This window comes from Chironomus tepperi, unplaced genomic scaffold (assembly GCF_022539635.2).
Source record: "Chironomus tepperi strain 1889 unplaced genomic scaffold, CSIRO-AGI_Ctep_v1 contig_176, whole genome shotgun sequence".
NCBI lineage: Eukaryota > Metazoa > Arthropoda > Insecta > Diptera > Chironomidae > Chironomus > Chironomus tepperi.
Genome location: NW_027226298.1, coordinates 396,786 through 416,316, shown reverse-complemented (window position 1 = coordinate 416,316; position 19,531 = coordinate 396,786). Strand labels below are relative to the sequence as shown.

General features: G+C 31.7%; 1 protein-coding gene across 2 annotated transcripts; it reads right to left on the bottom strand.

The window, feature by feature from the left end:
• Window positions 1-67: 67 nt before the first annotated feature.
• Orai (calcium release-activated calcium channel protein orai) lies at window positions 68-17,836 on the bottom strand. 2 transcript variants are annotated; one of them, XM_070638753.1, is made up of 6 exons: window positions 17,442-17,836; window positions 7,725-8,056; window positions 2,634-2,783; window positions 1,038-1,243; window positions 502-659; window positions 68-436 (listed from the first exon to the last, which is right to left on the bottom strand). In XM_070638753.1, the coding sequence occupies exons 1-6, from the start codon at window positions 17,512-17,514 to the stop codon at window positions 258-260; spliced, it is 1,098 nt and encodes a 365-aa protein (XP_070494854.1). In that variant the 5' UTR covers window positions 17,515-17,836; the 3' UTR covers window positions 68-257. The 2 variants fall into 2 exon arrangements, with proteins under 2 accessions (XP_070494854.1, XP_070494855.1); XM_070638754.1 differs by lacking the exons at window positions 7,725-8,056; window positions 17,442-17,836 and adding an exon at window positions 5,263-5,678 and having other exon boundaries at window positions 2,634-3,236.
• Window positions 17,837-19,531: the final 1,695 nt, after the last annotated feature.

Below are 19,531 nucleotides of genomic sequence, written 5' to 3'. Positions count from 1 at the left end.
AACTATTATTGAAACAGAATAAATTATTAAATTGTATGTGATAGTGTAAAAAAAACAAGAAAAAAAATAAAGTAATTATGATGTAATTCGATTACAGTTCCTTTATATCACTTTTGAGATTTTTTCATTAGTGGAGTTCATTATTTTGTTTCTTATTTCAGTAATTTCTTTACTTTTAGCGTCATTAATTCAACTAGTCTAATAATGGCATAAAATTTGATCACAAGACAATGTCAGTTCAGCATGTTTGGAAGCATTTAAACGACTTCAGTTCCAGCTGCTGAATAGTTTAATCCATTCGGATTACGCCTTCGATGTTGATCGACTATATTATCTTGTTCAATTTGCTCACGCAACATTTCCAATTCTCTTATGCCTGATACTGATACTTCATATTTGTGCGACATGAGACTTCGATAAAAATGAATTGCAAATGCTACAAAGAAGATGAATAAAACGTGTTATACAAAATGTCTTGTTTATAAACAATATAAAACTTGCCTAAAAACACAACGAGTACTGGAACTAATACAATACAGGCTGACCAAGCTGCCGCTTGCGATAAATCGTAAAATTTAACCCAACAAAGTATCGCAATTTCTATCAAAAATAGTACTAAACCTATAAGTGTTGAAAATGCCCACGCAATTTCAATGTACCTGAAATGAGAGGATAAGATGATAATTAAGTGATTTGGCAGGTTCAGGTTTAGGGCAGAAGAATTTTCCAAAAATTAACGGTCAAATTCAAGAAATCGTTAAAAAATGAAATTCTGAATCGTATGGACATAAAATCAGTTTTTAAGCTCAGAGATGATCCAGCTAAAAGAAAGTCCAGCATAGACCAAGATAAACTGGATCAAATATGAATTAAAGACCCGAGCGACACAAATGGAGAAGGCTCCGTGACAGAGTCTCACACCAATCGGAATCTGATTCCATTTTTGCCAATAAAAGTAATATAGCCGAGCCTTAAGAGCTCCATGGTCGACTCTTCTTCATTTATGTCACTCAAGAGACAAATACAGCACAACTTACCAATGAAGTCTCTCATGTGGTGACTCATGTACGAGTGATATACTATGTAGATTACATACAGTCTCTATGTTTGGTAAAATACAGGTACTTATCATTAATGCGAGCATGTGAACCGCCACAAGAAGTGTTGTGCATACTGAAAAGGCAATAAGCATCCCGAGCGGTACTTTTGTGTCATTATTTAATTGGACTTCCACCATTGCCACCTGAAATAAAAGATAATAAACATATATAAAATTTTATTGGATATACTATTTTTAATTTCCGTGACATCCACGATAAGAATAGATACACAACAACGCAAAACAATCCATTCAAACCAGTTTCGATTATTATTTTTGGTCTGCATGCCGCAGACAGTGTCATCAATATGCGGCAATAAAATCGAACTAGTTTGGGTGGAATATGCTTAATAATTGAGGAAACAAGACTGAAAAATTTGGTATAAAATATGCGAAAATTTCACATGTGACATGATGCTGATTTCTGGCAGTAAACTTGAAACAAATTCAAGGCAACAAAATAATTTTTTTTCTTAATCATCTTTCCGCCTTGCGAATGAAGAAAAACAGCAGAAGAGCGACGAATGTCGTAAAAATCTTTTCTTTACATCTCATTAAAATAAAATTAATTTTATGTTTTAAAGAAAATCTCTTTTTAGCGCATATTTCTGTGTCTACATCCATTCATCACTTTGGTAATTTACTTGTCACAGACTGTTTCTAATTTTGTAAAGAGCTAATCATTAACTAGTTATGTTAAGTGACCCTGTCATCTATAATCATTTAATATGTTTAACTGTCAGATCTATTGCTTGTCTACTGACAGGTAGGTATGTCATATCTATCCATAAAGCTATTAAATTGTCATTTGATTTGAGTTACAGTTTGGTCATCTGAATGAAAGCATTAACTTTTATGAATGCTGTAATGTGATTTATGGGAAGAATTGAAAATTTTATTGTGACAGTTGTGGATGTCATTCAGGTATGCAGCGTAGTAGACTTAAACACATCAGAAGTAGGCATTAACTGGGCAATAATATTGGTTCTCGATGCCTATAATTAAAATTCCCTTAAAGTCTAGGCCTCGAAATCGTCAATTCTTATAAACCCCCGATTGGCACAATTTTATCAGTGCTGCAACATTGTGTCCAAATAGTAATTTTCATGTTAACTGCCATAAATTGCGCTAAATGGCAACGAATTAACTCTTATGAATAATGTGTGCCAATCGGAACCGAGACTTCAGTAAGCCCAAGAATCCTAGGCAATACCATATCATTAACTATCTGTAACACTTTTTTGTCTACTTGAGTATTGGACCATACATCCAAAAATATGACTTTCTTGTCAACTCAAGGATATACATCCAAATAGATGATCACTCAGACCTCAATTACTCTATGTCACTATGTATTACAATGTGTATATTACACTACAGTCACACAACTGAATCAAATTCACTACAAAAATGCGCTAAAGTTCACTACATTAACAAATGTCACTCACATGAAATTTTCTACATAATTTCAAAATTTTCAAGATCACACAAGGGAATAAAATAATAAAAAGATTTAGGAAGTGAGTTTGCTTACCATTGCGAAACCAGACAGAAGGGCGGATGTTTTACTTGATGCTTTCAGTTTCGCTCGACTCAGCTGTAACTTCCTCCATGAGAGATAATTTGGTGTGTGAAATTCGTCTGTTTGTGACATGGCTAGACCAGTGCTGAGTCCCGATCGTCGCTGATTATTAGATTGAGAATTATAATTAGTTTGACGATTAAAAAATTTATTAAAAAGCAATAAGTTGTCGTTCTCAAATTGATATTTTGCTTTGCGTTGTGCACTTGATGATGTTATGGACGGTGGTGATCGTATTGAGGGAATAATTCTTGCACTTGACGTTTGCGAAGCAACAGGTAAGAGATAATTATCGCGACTATTTTCTAGATTTTCATCTATTTCAATGAGCAAGCGATCTGTCGGCTTAGTTGAATCGCTTGCAGCCGATGTAGATGAGGATGACACTGGTGTTTGTGATGATGGTGGTTGTTGTTGAATCAGTTTGTTTAAACACAAGTCAGATTCAGAGCGACTGAGAGGAAAATGCATCATCTTTCACTCTCGTCTGAATATTAACTAAATTAAGATTTGTTTGTTCCTTGACTGTACCTTTTCGCTCACAAATATTAAGCGCTAAATTTTCAACAGAAATAAACTTTTTTTTACATACATGTAGACACGAGATTCTTGCCGACTTGTGCGATAAATTAAAAGTCAATTGCTCACTGACTACTGAGATCAACAAAATGTTTAATGAATGAATTAAAATTTATTCAAAAATTCTCTTTTTAATTGCTTTCAATTCTATTTTTTCACAATTTTTCCTATGAATCAAGATTCGAATCACGCTCTAACTATATACTTTTTGATGAATAATACATGTCTTTCCTTACACACTAAAGTAATGCTATGTTGCCAATATGGAGGTATCTACTGTAACATTGACCTCTAATTTATCGCAATTCTCTTCGAGTTGTTTCAGGCGACGACTTTTATTAATAAAAATCTTATATTAAAAGCGTTTATTAATCATGTAGAGTTATTTTCTTATAAGTCATAGCATCAAGTGCGTTGCCGTTTATAGATTTATGTGTTTATGCTTGAGATATAGTCTTGAGATTCGATAAAGTGGATAATTTTGATTTGATATTTGAGATTGGGATTAAATTTCAATGTTTTTGAAGGATTTATGAATTTGAGGTTATGTCAAGTAAGTCTTAAGCCTAGCAAAAAAATGAGAAAATATTGCAGCAATCGCGTTTTTATTTTCACGATAGAAATTTTCGTCATTTTTGAAAGGAAAAGCAATTTTAAATTTAAGAAGAAAAGTGGAAAGTTTTCCTTTAAGGTGAGATACTTCTTCACTTGATGCAAGGTCTAATTTTACAACATTTAATTTTTCGACTCACTAATTAGTCATCAACGCATTCAGATTGTGAGAATAGTCTATTCATTTCCTAGAATGAGCCTTGAAATTATCGAATAGGAAATTTAAACCCGAGTGACAAATAAGAAGAAGGCAATCGAAATGATATATGTAATCGTGGAGTAAAGGTGATGGAGCCTTTCAAATTTGTGTTCATGTGGGAATTTGATAGCAGAAATACGTCAAATTGATTCAAAATATGCTCTTTAGAACATAAGATTCATGGGTTTTTCAGAACACAAATTATAAAAATGTCAAGTTTATTCAATCTTGTATTGTAAGGCTTCAAATGTGCCTAAATTATTATGCAAACAAATTATGTTTATGTTTAAGGAGTTCCAGAGCCGCATCCAGAAATTCCGACTTTAAAGATGGACTTTCCGAACGACATTGTAAATCATTCTTTACGAATTAAAATATCAAATATCACAGATTAAGAAATTTCTTATAAGTATCCCATTTCACGAAAACATCAAAATGTGTCAAAACAAAACACCGACGTGTGGTGTAACTGATTCAAACTTAATGCAAATTATAACAATCTAATTTTCCGAATTTCAAGGTTTAAATTTCATTCTTTGAACTTGACATTGAAGTATTATATCACAAATTTGAACTGTTAACCCTATCAGCATACACTTTTAAACGTTATCTACATGACAGCCAGACAGACAGTAAAATTTGAGTCAGACGATAATAACATGTCAGTGGTTTCGAATGCAACTCAAGATGCCGCTTGGCTACTAAATTACACTGTCTATTTGGCTACTGCTCTATAAAGAATCCTTTCTATACAGTTATCAAAAATATAGTATGTTTAGTGACCAAGAGCCAACCAAGAAACTAAAGAAAGACTTAGAATATTTAAAAATTAGGCCAAATCGAGCCAAAAGTTCTTTTATATTTTTTTAAAAACCCGCAAATTAGCACTTGACATAAAACACATGACTACTATTTTCGTAATACTCCAAACTGTTAGTTTCAAAATATTTACATATCCAACACGACACAACAAAATTTAAATAGTTTTTGATAATATTATTCACACAAAATAATTTGACTAACACTAGGAAATGCTATAGAAGCAAGTTTTTATTTTATCCACAACAGAACAAGTCGTCAAGAAACTTCTACAACAACAAAAATTGCGTTTAGTTGTTCCAATATTTATCTAACATTTTAATTCACTTTGATAATTAAAAGAACTGCTAGACAATCACATTGCTTTCTTACAACACACAATTTGTCCTTGTTTTAATTGATTCTATGTCTTATGTGCCACGTCGTTACATGCCGACTATTTAAAAGTTTATATTGTTATGTATTTCGCACATCTAAGTATGGAAATCCGAGAAATTTCACTCAAATAATACAAATAATTGAAGGAGAATTGAATAACATTTCAACAGACTGAAGCCTCACTTTAAACTGATACTTTTTTTTATGTAGTGACTCAATTTTTCTGACAATGGCTTGAACTCTCGCAAAAAAAATAGTGAATTGAATGAAAAAAATAAAATATTGTTTCCCTATGTGTGCGATTTTGATGAACTGAACTGAGCAGTAAAAGAGTAAACAGTCAGACTTGATTTTGAAATAGCGGGACTCGGACGCTATCAAGAGAGTGAGAAGAAAATAAGTCTCAACATGTGCGTTAATTTGTCATTTCTATAGACTCTCTTGATCAACCCTTTTTGCAACACACTTCGCGCTTTCTTGGTGCTCTTTATCAGTGTATAAATATTGTGTGCTTCTTAATGGAATATTTACTTTTTCTGTTCACACTCAATAAGCGCTTTACGTTGCTTTTGTAGTGGTTGAAGTGTGTAATTGAAGAACAATAAAAAAAAGTCTAAAATTATGAATATAATTGCGAGATTTTATCATTTTTGTCTGTCATTGTGACCTAAGCTCCAAGTGACTCAGAATTGGATTCGAATTTGAAAAGTACAATCAATGAATCGATCCAAAGTCCGACACTAGGCCGGCGTGAATCTCGGATCAATTTAGAGTCGAAACCATGTCAGAGTCATGCCGGTCAGAAACCGGATTTTTAATCAACTATCGGCAACTATCCAACTAGTGTTACTCGGTACAATCCCCAAAATAACCCAATTTTGAGGAAAGTATAAATGCTCGTCATGCTTGAATGGTCTTAACCCTAGTTAAAAATTATTTTGAAATTTAAATGGAGCTAAATACTTAAACAAAATTAGTTTGTATTCCAATTAGATGTTTGAGGTGTTAAATGAGTCTTTAATCAACAAAAGCCTTTTATACAGTCAAGGGCAAATTGAGTCGTTAACCTAAGCTAATAAATTCATATTGTGTATGATGTTTTCATGGCTTATTGAATTTAGTTCTTCTGCAAATATGCAAATCCGGGATGTTTTCTCAGAAGTTATTGAATCTTGTCCAAATAAATATTTTCTTAGAATGAGATAATAATGGGAATTTTTGGTTACGGATAGATTTTGAGTGGAAAGCTTGCAGACATACACAACTAAAAAGTATAATTTCAGATATTGCATTTCTTTTAAAAAATATGCTTATTAAGATGATTGGGTCTGTAAACAAGAAGATCTTATCTGTTATAGTAAGAAAACAAACAAGCAGCACGTAAGCTTTTGCTTCAAATATGAGGAAAAAAAATCATGTTGAAACATAAAGTTACGTAGATATCTAAGGGCATCAGACATTGTTTACCGTAACATTTATGAGATTATTATCATAAGTTTCATGTAGGCGACCAAAGAACTTTTAGAAATAGGCTGCTGATATAGACAGTATTGGGATTGACATTGGAATAATGGGAAATGCAAGGCAACTATAGAACTGGCTTTTAGTGAAATCTAAGGGAGACCATGGATTGAGAGTTGATAAGGCTTTGGAAGTTCATGGAATACACTATCTTCATGGAATCTGAACTTTACTGAAGCCATCTCTACATTGGAGTCCTCCTAAATCTGCATGGATCTCAATTGATCAGTACTTCCAATAAAGTAAGTAATATCAGTATCAGAACCTCAACTTTGCTCAATGGAAACTTATATCCAGCTAAATTCTAAGATTCTATAACATCTATACCGAAAATTTTATGACTATGAGCAGACTTTAGTCTACAATTCTCAAAAAATGTTAATGCATATCCAACAAACAAGCAACCCACTAAAAAATATTTCAAAATCAAAATATTTTTAGTAATCATATCCATTTCACACTTCATTCCAAACATCATCACTTTATTAACTGGATGCTCTTTAACTAACTCATTTGTAAGTGCTTGGACGTCAGTCAACAACATTGAGATAAAAATTGCTTTTCGCTCTACTGACATGGTCTAGTCAATAAAAATATTGAGAAAGTCACGAGATTAATGTGTGTATTTATACTCGATCGAATTACGAATCTCAAGTAGAGCAGAGAGACATAAAATATTGGCGGCAATTGAGGCAGGCTTATAAAAATTGATGAAAATCGATCTTATGCTCAGAGGCTGTAAGCAACTATTTTTAGTTACAGCTCGACAATTATCTTATCTCATGTGAATGATGTTTAAATCACGTAATAGTGAGACTTTTTTAAATAATAATTCAAGCTTAACTTGCGCAAACAATTAAAGTCAATATGGGAATTCACGTAGATTATCGATGAGAACGTCAACTTATGATGAAAAATTCAAATTCAAGATTTACCTTTTGTGAGGAAATGCTGTTCCGGTTCGAGTGCCAATTTGCCGATGTTGATATTTGAGAACAATAAAATTGATGATGTGGATACTGATTTTTTTCACTATTTATATTATTATTATTGCTATTTATATTATTATTATTTGTTAATGTCAAACTTGATCCACTTGAACTTTTTGATGAATTATTACTTAAACTTTTTTCACTTAACAAATTTGGATTGCTTTTCTTCAGTCTAGAATGATAGGTTGTACCTAATGTTGTCGCTAACACTGTATCTAATGATGTTGAGATTCCGGCTGCTGCAAATATTTTCTTGCCTCTCTCAGACATGTCGCCTGTAAGGATATTAATTGATTGAGATTCATTTTTACACTGAATTACTATTTTTTAAATGTTCGAATGAAATAAGCCGTCTGTTTACGAAAATGTTCACATCACTACTGTTATGAAAGCTAGGGGCTCTAAGTATGTCGACTGGATATTTTCATTACTTACTGTTTGACTGAATATTGTCAATAGTTTCACTTTTTTATGCAAATTTTTGAAGTTTTCTTTACATTCACCAATGAAGTTTGTTGAATTTTCACAACTTTATGTCATAACTTAGCAAATGGAACTTAATTCCATTACAAAAAATATCGATCCGACTTTAGAATCTCTAAATTGTAGATTAGTTCTAGTTCTCTCCGCTGCATTCAGCGCCCAATTTGTGTCTCAACTAACTTCTAGAATTTTGAATATTTCAAAGCCGTTAAGCTTATTAGTCTCAATTAATGAATACATTTTACTATTTTAATTAGGTATGATAATCACGAAATTTAATTCCTATATTTAGAATTGAAATAAATTATTCAAAACGATGTAAAATTAACAAATTAAATTAATTTGATGTTTCCTGATAATTAATATTCTACTTTCTTATTGGTTCTTCCTTGCAGTCAATGAGTTATATGCTCATGTAAATTTCCATGCACTGATGAACATCTATGACGTCACTTATGACGCTTAACATCAGAAGAGGAACTAATCGAACTAGGAAACATAATGGTAACCTCAATCTTATTGATGTTTGTGGTTACAATCCAAAACAGACTTCTTTCTGTAGTTCATAGAATCAGAATCACACATTGGTGTTTTCCTGGTCTCCGAAATTGATTTAAAATTGAATTTAAGTGGTTATGTGGAGATACCTTTACCACACAATCGGCTCAATAGCTTCTCTTCTGGTTCAAGCTAAAAGCCAGAGCTCGAAGTCGACCCAAAATTTATATGGAATCGAATCGAATTTTCCATACAAAATCCAAATCGACTTTAATATCCGCATAAAAATCAATCTATATATTATGTAGTAACTCTATTCAATATTGTCATGAAATATCCAAGAACACTTGACTGACATACGCAGTTTACTGCCGGTTATACAAAACAAAACCGGCAAAATACAATATTTACACAATTTGACCATCAACATGCCAACTATGTCACGAATCAATTGAACAATGAACGGTAGACAGCTCGTATTGTCTTGGTCAAGAACAATGAACACAGACATTAATAATTCAGTAACAATTATCGCATTATCATGAAAGAATCTCTCACAAAAATCCAGTTTAATATAGAGTAAATCGAAATTTATAGTTGGATATTAATCAACAATGCTTAAACAAATCGATGAGATTAAGTTACTTAATAGATATCTCGCGATTCTCACAAAAGTTTCAATTACAGTCATCATAATTAAATTAATAAATGGATAGCATTAATTAATGTAAAACTATTATCAAAAAAATAGTTAATTGAAAAAATCCAGCAAGTCACTGTCAGGAGAATTCCTATGAACAAATTTGTGTAAAACTATGTATGTAACTTGTAAATTGATTAATAATTCAAAATTTACAGAAATCGAGATACATATTAAGAATAACTTCATGTTTATTATAATTAGCACGTGCTTGATAGCATCACGATTATTAAATTTCACAATAAGAGATACTCAATATGATTATTGGGGTTGTGCCTTTATGATGTCAATTGAATAAAATGGGAAGCTTTATGAAATGAATTTGTCCGACAATCCTGATGATGATGATACCCGGAAGGCACATGGAGCAGAAATAGCCGAATATGTGATACCAGACCCTTGTTTAACCCTTGTGTCTTTCGGAATATAGACACGAATAAGAATAGGGTTTGGAGAAGATCGAGTGATACAAGATAGCCTCTTAGGCTCCGTTACAGCGTCTCGTTAATGAGAAAACAACAAAATGACAAGGAGGCACCCTGACAGTTGTTCCTGAAAGCTCTTAAAAGCTAGACATCATTTAAAGATAACCCCCAAATAAGAATTGTAATATGTTTTATTCAAAACACCAGATACAATTGACTGAATCAATTTCAAGGACAACGTGTTGTGCATTTAGCAACAAATAAAACTTCTTGACTCCTTCAAATAAGCACAAACATGCACAACAATTAAAACTTTCGTTGAAATAAAGTGTGCGGAAAAAAGTTTTGCGGTCACAAACACGAGAGGAATCTCTCACACGCCTACATAGTATTTCATTGGAATTGCCATTAAACTCATTTAATGGACATTTTTAGTGAAATTATCTAGCAAAACTATTCAATAAAAACCTTTATTTCCGCTTTTGGGTTTTATGGTTCTGACTGGCTAATGAATTGAATTCTTTACATGCGACTGCAATTTTTTGGTTTCATAGTACATTGAATTTGATTATCTCACCGCATGCCAATAAATTACATACCTTGTTAATGGGAAATAATGTGCATCCTTCATCACACGTGAAATTATCTATAAAAATATTATTACATCGAAGATAATTTGCGGTAGTGATGAGCATATTGTTCAAATTGCACGCAATCTTGTAGTAAAAGTTATCATTACATTGTTGATAATTGACGTTATTTTTGTTGTGTTATAGTTTTTCACATGAGATACTGGATTTGAACATGATTTTTGGTGAGAATTGTTGGTTTATTTGGATATCATTAAAGATTTTGATCTTACTAATGACTTAGTAATATACACAAAATACTATTGTACTTAACCTCCTCCAAGTTACGTAAAAATGGGAAATTTGATACAAAAAAGTGGAATTTCCAGTGACTATACAGTGATGCTAGGGCTAGATCTTCCTCTAGCCAAGCAATATAGCAAGATGATGTTCAAACGCCTCCCAAATAGCTTAAAGGAATTGATTTTGGTCCACAATAGTCAAATTCGAACAAGCATCCAATGATCATTTGGTCAGAAATTCTAGTTACTCGACTGCTAAGGCAGTTAACCTACATCAAGCAGTACCAATCAATCAGTTTCAATCCTAGTTACAATTAAGTCCATAGATGCAAACCTGAACACCCAAAATTGAACAATATGTTCATTGACACCAAAACTAGGTCACTGCCAACCAACCCATAATACCGAATAATATTTTCATACCCAATTTCCATTAAATAATGGGATAAAGCTTTTCATGACTGATATCAGATAATAAGATTAATACGTAAAACATTGACAGTAATTCGCTTTTTCATTTATGATTTATTGAACTATTTTTCATCGGAAAGAATTCCACAATACGACATGTATCATATGTCAACACAATTAACGAGTCCCGAATAATTTTTTTATTCTGTCTGACCTCCTCTGTAGAAAGTCAATTTTAGCTTCGATCACACTAACCATTCCATCGCCTATAACGCTCAAAATTCGGAATGGCTTTCTCGTGGATACTGTTGTCGCAACAGACTGTGTTGATTGAGTTTGCTGATCAGATTGAGGTTTTATTGTTGTTGTTTCTACTGGTGCTGCTGATGCAGCTTCATCTTGACACAATGTCAAATGAAATGAAGTGAATAAGATTATGAAAAATAATTTTTTGAACATCTTTCTGTGTCGATATTTTAAAATGGACTGTTTTTTAATGAGCTAGATTGTTCGATTGTGCTCCAAATTGAGATGTCTTTAAACAGCTGAATAAATGAAGGTTTTCTCAGTTTTCGAGAATATAGAGAATTTAGGTTGTAATGTATAGGGAATTTAGGATGGAATTATATCACATGATATTGAATTTGCTGTGTTAGAGATGTGATACCTGAGAGACACAATACACGATGACGTTGTTGATGCATATGATCAAGAAATGCCATGACGTCGTGCAATTACATCGTTGTCGTCATTGTCAGTTTATACTTTGTTACAGAAATTACATAACCCATTTAATTACATGTGTGAATATTGAAAACGTTGACTAAAATGTAAAAGACATCCACGATGCCTTACTAGTACTTGCAAGGTTTATTAACACATTTACTATACACACAGTTATAATTTCGAAATCTCTTTATACATTTAATGAACAATTATGGATCTTAATGTGCAGTAAATTTTAAAAACAAATTCCATGCACAACAGATACAGAACTTGAATGTCAACCTTAAAAACAAGTGTTTGTATGACAAATATTTATAAACTACTTATTCATTAATGTCTTCGAGTTTAATTGAGTTAAAATTTATTTGAAGTTTCTCATTTATTCCTCAAAATTTCTCCGAATCTAAAATAGAAATCAATCGGGAACTAAACAACCCCGAGCGACACACATGAAGAAGATTCCTCCACGGAGCTTTAAATGCTCGAAGCTACAATAAAACTCTTTTATTGACACCAAATTTAAGCCGTTACCGTTTGATGGCCAAATGATTCCCTGGCGGTGCTTTCTTCAATTGCGTCACTCGGAAACACAACTTAAATATCAATTAAATATAATCATAACAGTGATTCTTATGAAAATTCATCAGACACGTTCAGTATTCAATTGTTTATCAGATTTAATGATAATGATGAGCTTATGATGCTCAGAAAGCAATATTTAATAAACTATTATTATTCAATCAGTACTGAATGTTTATTAAACAACTTATTATTGCTTATGAGTTGCCAAATGTACACATCAATTAATGCGCATAGGAATCAAACAATCCGGTAAGCAACAAAAAAGTCAAAATGTATTTATTTAGAGTGAGAAAATTCACAAATTGGGGTGAGAATATTAGCTATATGATAAAATCATTAAAAATGTTCCGAATCATTGTATTAAATTCATGAAATCAGTCAGTCAGAGAGATAAAAATGTCATGGAAGAATAATACAGTAAGTTCGTAAAATGTTTTATGATGTTTGGGGTGGTTGAGTCATTTAAAACATAGAATTTATGACATCCTCTCCCAAGTTGCAGTTTTTAGTCTTGAGAGTGTCATTAAACTCTTAACTACTTTGTTTTAAAGATGCAGCTAGGGACAAAGTCAATGAAAGCTACAAATGTCAAGGAAATGGGTTGAATTTTGACTCTAACAAAACCATCAGGCTGAGGGCCTGGAGGCAGATTAGTGATCTGAAGGGAATCTGGACATGATTTCTTCGAGAATGAAGACAAATCCCTAAAAGTGCTGTAATACAAGTACATACTGGTACTATCCTTTAGTACGACCTGATACGATTCCCTTAGTGTGTACTGGTACTATCCCCTAGCACTTATTGGTACCATCCCCATGTTCATGCTGACACGTATTGATATTATAGTTAAAGCATTCTTTTTGTCTGTTAAGGAACGAATGACACACTTAACACTGATCCCCTTAAATATCTCACTTAACTAGCAATCGACCCCCTAAATTCAATCCACAAAAATTAAATTAAATTAATTTTTTTTATTGGAATTCCATGCATCCAATTGACGTCAAATTCTATTTTTATCTGTCCGCGACAAATGCAAAAGTTATGGCAAATATCACGATATTATTTCTAGCACTTACAAATTGTGGTCATAATTTTATTTACGACAAATATTAATGTGCTATACAATTGACATGCTGACATGAAACAATGAATTTCTTCTAATCACCATTTTTATTACTTAATTTACTTACTGGCACGCATTACAAATTTTTTTTATATGAAAGCATTTGATGTGGAATGTTAAGTTGTTTTGCAGTTATTATTGCATAATTGAGTGCATACTGTAAACGTAGCCAATCACCTGTTCAACATTTTATTTATGTATTCAATTGAAGAGCGTGCGAATAAACTTTTCAATGGCAATAACATAGTGGAATATTGAAAAGTGTTAGACTTGCAGATGAAGTGGCTTGTGCGCATTTTAAGTTGTTTTAGGCACTGAATTGATCTTGAATCATTAGACTGAGTGAGTTGAGGATTGTTAAATTGCACAGCTGTAAAGAGATGTTTAACAAGAGCTAGAAGTCGACTCGAATTTTGTATGGAAAAGCTGACTCGACTTCATCCAAAATCTTATGTTCATGTCCAATTGAATATTTTGGTTGTGGCCTCTTGACTCAGTTTATGGACATTCTTAAAGTATGCTTTATAAAAGGGTCATGACCTCAGTTTGATCATACTTGCAACTCAACTTGGACATATAGTTGTAAGACGCTACATAATATCTAAATTGAGATTCATAGGAGCATCTTTAAAGCAAAATTAGGTTAATTGCTTAATGTTACAACTTACTGTAATTAAATTTAAGTCAAAGCATTTAAAAATAATAGTTCCATTACCCCTAAAATCAGCTGCTAATTTCTTTGCGTAATATTTAATAAATGCGCATAAAATTAAAACTATTCTCAAGCCACAATCTATTTCTAGTATGAATCTACAACAGTCAGTCATTAATAATCAAAAAGATATTATTCAGCTACTCATCATTCATTTATGTGTTGATATATTTTCCCATCAAATTCATTAGACACAATTATATCGAAATGTATGTGATGTTGTAATGGAAATTCCGTTACTCTATTTCCTTAATACGTCATCAATGATTATTAATCAATTTTTTGAATCTTCCCAATCAATTGACCCGAATTAACCAATAAAACGTGCCGAAAAAAATCAATAAATACGCAAAAATATTAATTTGTATTTGATGACTGCTCATCACTTCCACTTTCTTAAATGGAATTCAATGTCATGGCTATTGTAGCTACTGAGTAGGTTGTTGTTGTTTATTTGCATGTGAAATTTTCAAATAGGGATAGATTTAGCAATAAAGTATAATATCAATGTAAGCAGGTATTTTTCTATGTTTAATAACAATTGTCATGCCGACTAAAACGTGTATCGAGAAGTGACTCACAGCATGTGTTTTCTTAATTTTGTTTTATACTCAAAACCATTGTCGAACAACAAAACAATAAAAAAAAATCATTTTGTACATTTGTTTGCGGTTGACCCCACGGGTTTTTAACGGGAATTGACAGTTGCTACAATGCTTTCCTCCCATATGACAAGTCAAGATATTCTGTCCTTTCGAGTCTGGGGGATTTTTAATATTTGGAAATCCCACTAAAAGAACACGTGAATTTAAGAGTAATTATGTAAATGAGTGTACATCTTCAGACACCGTATCACATGATTAAATAAATTGATTTGCTTATTTCTCAGAAAGTATGTCAGCTCTAAAGATACAAAACAAATTTGTTAAGCAGTTCTAAGGTGTGTTAATTAATTGAGCATGCCAAATTTATCTTATAATGAAAATTGACTGTATTAAGGTTAATAAGACGATAACAAGTTGCATTAGGAGTATGTATATCATATAAAATTTGCTAATTGAGTTTAATCACTGCTTACATCGGGATTGGACCGAGATCTTCAAAATAGCTTTCTCTAAATAGCACAAATCGATCAAAAATTCGACTTTAAACCGGCAAGACTCTGGCCAGCCTGTTGCCGGATTTTGGAACGATTAACAAACTTGTGCTGTATGGGATTCCTGTTCTTAATCAATCTTGTCTTACAGAATAAATCATTTAAATTATTCAATTTGCTTAGTTCTTAGAACTTGTCTTAAAATGCTTCAAAGCTCAAGCTAAAGCATCAACTGAGTTAAAGGTCAATATATTTACTTCTAAATTCATTCATTTCGTTCACAAAAATATTTAAAAATAGAACAATCGAGCTTATCCATTCAATCACCAAACTCTTTCCTCAAGTACGAAAGTTCATTGAGCATTAAAGGGTGTTGATGCAAAGCATCCATAAATTTAGCACAAAAGTGCATGAAACTATTCCCAATAAACCTTAAAAAGGGTTGATACTTCATTAATCAGCTGAAACACTAAGAGAAGCAGTTGAAGCTTGAACTCAATCGATATTTATGAACGAAAATAAATCATAAAATTTCATATCGGATCGGAACTCTTTAATGTAATTTATTTTTTTGTAAGATGGTCAATGTATCAATAACGACATCGAAGTCTGGTTAAAGTCATGTTTTTTGAGCTCAAAGAACTCAATATTCTATGTGTGTGTGTGTTGGTTGCCGGAATGACTCGACAATTCCAAAGATTAATATTATGGGAAGCTTAATTTGTAAAATCTTCACCGGTAAATTAGGCAAACAGAAAAGAAGAAAATATTGTATTGTTCCAATACAAGCAACAAGGAAGCGGTAACTACAGAATGAATCACATTACATTATGTACTTCTTTTCTTTAATAAATCTGTGTACGTCCAACACAAGAAATGAAGAAAATTTAATTTTAACTTGCAATGCAATTTTTATATCATTCTATTTTATTTATATCAATCAATCCCTCGGCGCTCGGTGCTATTCATGTTAATATAAATTTGCACTCATTCATCACTTTCCGATTCATTTTGCAATATTAGCTTTTTATTGCAATTTTATTAAAGGGGACAATAGTCTCAGAATGTCTTCATAAATCATATTGGAGATGTTATTCTGATGGGATGGTTCTGTAAAATGTGGGCAGCTTTAGACAGCAATGAACTATTATAATAGTACATAATTCAAGCGATTATCAATTTAAGATGCAGCAAGTTGTGGACTAGAGTAGAGTAGTCTTGTACAATATACACAGTGATATTGTCAAAGAAGTGGTTCGAATCCCATTATAAGCTGCAACTATTAGTCTGGTGTCACATTCTCATAGGATCGTCTTGTGGCAAACTAATATGGATTAACCCCAAACCAGTTCCCTTCCCCTCACCTTTTAGATACATCCGTCAACCGGATATGCATCCAATTCATTAAATCAAGAAGAAAGCAAAAGAAAGAACAAGAAACTCCGTCGCATGGTATAAATAGAATGCGTCTGCTAACTAAAACTATTCTTAGTAAATGATAAGGAAGTCAATTTTGATTTATTAACAAAACAAAAGTAACAAATGGCATTGAATGAACCAGAAACACATGCAGACTCAAAGTCTACTACCGTTTGCATTTAACGATGCATTACAAATTGCTTCATGCCCTTTGACAAGGACACAAATTGGATATGCATTAAAACTTTTGTCAGAATAGAAATAAATCATTTGATTTTTAAGTTGAAGCTGTTAAATGCGGTGTAAGTAAAAGTGGAAGCACATGGTGATGCATACTAATGAATATCAAGGTGGTGCGATGACATGCTTAAATATGGAAGAGAGTGAGAGGAACTCATTTGCTCGATTATTTTATTCGCCTCCTTTTAGCTTTCATTTACAGCACGGCACAGACAGAAAAGATTATTCGGAGAGTGAACAAAAAAAAAAGTTTTGTCACGTTCGTCTTGAAGATCAAGATCGCGACAGTTAAAAATGTATTTTTACAAAAAAGAGATGTAAAAAGTCATTGAGATGCGCACATCTACAGTAAAATATTATTATATATTTACCTAATACTCTGATTTTTATTTTTCTGTCGACGATTATAAAATGTCTTGAATGTTTGTGAAATTTCTGTTGCATATGCTGATGCTTTTCTCGTTTTTTATAGTTTATGATTCTTTGCACATGCTGCTCAGTAATACTGGTTTTATTTTTAATCACTTTTTTTTGTTTGTTATCTCATGCTAATTACGTGCATCTCACATGGTTTAATGATTCATCTTCACTAGTTTTTTTATATATTATGAATAATTTAATCACTCTTTTTTCTCCTTTTCGACAAAAGTTGTGGAATTTTTTGTTATGATGGAATCACTTCACATTATTTATACATCGGGTTTTGTTGGATTTGTTGCTATTGACTGTTTTTTTGCTTTATTAGTTTATTAGCTGGAATTATTTAAACAGGATTCATTTGTAAGCTTTTGTTAATACATCTTGCAATTGCTAACTTTTGCAAGAACTCGAAGTCGACTTGGATATTGTATGGAGTCGAGTTGACTTTTCCATACAGAATCCTAGTCGACTTTAACTAGTAACTTTTGAAAAGTTCTATGATGCTCAAGTTCATTGGTATAATAGTTCTATTTTGATCAAATCAATTGCAGACTAATAGGAGCTTAATATTACATCCGCATATCCTCTCAAACAAAAATAGATCGAATTTATTTATGCAAATAAATATTTTAAAATAGTTAGGTTTTATTCAGAGTTTGAAATGCAAATTTTAAATCGGCTTGAGATATCTTTAAATCTACTAGAGATAATCTAATTTCAATCTATTTGCAAATTCAGGGTAAATTATTCATGGATGATATTTGTCAACAAATGTTTCACTCCCAAATTTTAATGCCGATTTAAAATATTATAAAGAATTGTTCATATTCTAAAGTTCTTTAAAGATACTTCTTTTTGACTTTTCTGATTAAAATTTTTTTCTGAATATTAAAAAATTATTTCTAAAATTTGAAACTTTTTAAAAATTAAATTTTTTAAAAATTTGAGAATTTGAAATTTAAGAATTTGATGTTTTCATAAATTTAAAAGAATTTTTAGAATTTCTAGAGCTTTTCTAAAAAAAATCGAATTTTTCAAATTTGAAAAAATATTAAACAAATTTGAAACATAAGTTTGATTTTCTAAAAATTGGAGATTCTTTAAAACATTGAAAATTTGAAATGTATTGTTTTAAAATGTCTGAAGATTATGCCCAAAATAATTTGAATTTTACAAAATGTTGAAAATTTGTTTAAATCTACGAACTAATCTAACTTAAAAATTTTAAAGTCTCAGTCATTATTAAAAGTTTTTTTTAACTTTACACAAATTTTCAATATTTGATCTAAATTTTAGTCACCATCCTCTCAAAAATCCCATATCTTTGTGAATCACACTTTTATAAACAAATTCATTAATTTTATGGATTATTAACAAAGATCTTCAGAACCATTAGGAATGTCCCCACTTATTAACTATATTGATCTTAAGAGCATCTTATAACTTTTCCATTCAATTTCAGATTGAGATTCAAAAAATCAAATAAATTAATTATTAATAACTCACGAAATAAAAAAAAAACTCAACCGAACACTTCAACGTCTCCGAAACTAGTGAGCAATTTTAAACCGACTAAAAAATATTGTAAATAACAACAAAAAATAGAATAACAATAATGAAATAAAAGTGTGAGCAAAATGATCACTTATTCACATAATTCAACTTTACAATACGACTAGCTTGAGAGAAAAGGAAATGTTATGAGAATTCTCAAGTTTTATGCTCAAATAAATTACATTTTATAACAGTCATTGAATCATTCAATAGCTTCAAGTAAGTAATTGCTGCATACTTTAAAGGGGTAAAGTGAAATATTTTGTAGTACATCTGTTCACTGAATTAATGTGACAGTAAAGAATGAAATTGAGAGAATTTGTATCAATGGATATTTTATTATCACCCATAAACCTCATAAAATAGAAGAATAGACGGTGCTGTCCAAACTGTGTGTCGCAGCACACTCATATGCTGTCGAAATTCTACAACATGAGCCGCATGCCGTATACGGTTTTCGTCTTAGCTTACAAACAAAGACAGCTGT

Excerpts from the sequence above, each read along its gene's own strand:
- Orai (XM_070638753.1), bottom strand. The coding sequence starts at position 17,514 with ATGCAACAGAAATTTCACAAACATTCAAGACATTTTATAATCGTCGAC. Across the intron at positions 1,244-2,633 it reads TTCTGTCTGGTTTCGCAATG|GTGGCAATGGTGGAAGTCCA; the intron begins GTAAGCAAACTC and ends CTTTTATTTCAG. Across the intron at positions 437-501 it reads AGTACTCGTTGTGTTTTTAG|CATTTGCAATTCATTTTTAT; the intron begins GCAAGTTTTATA and ends TCTTCTTTGTAG.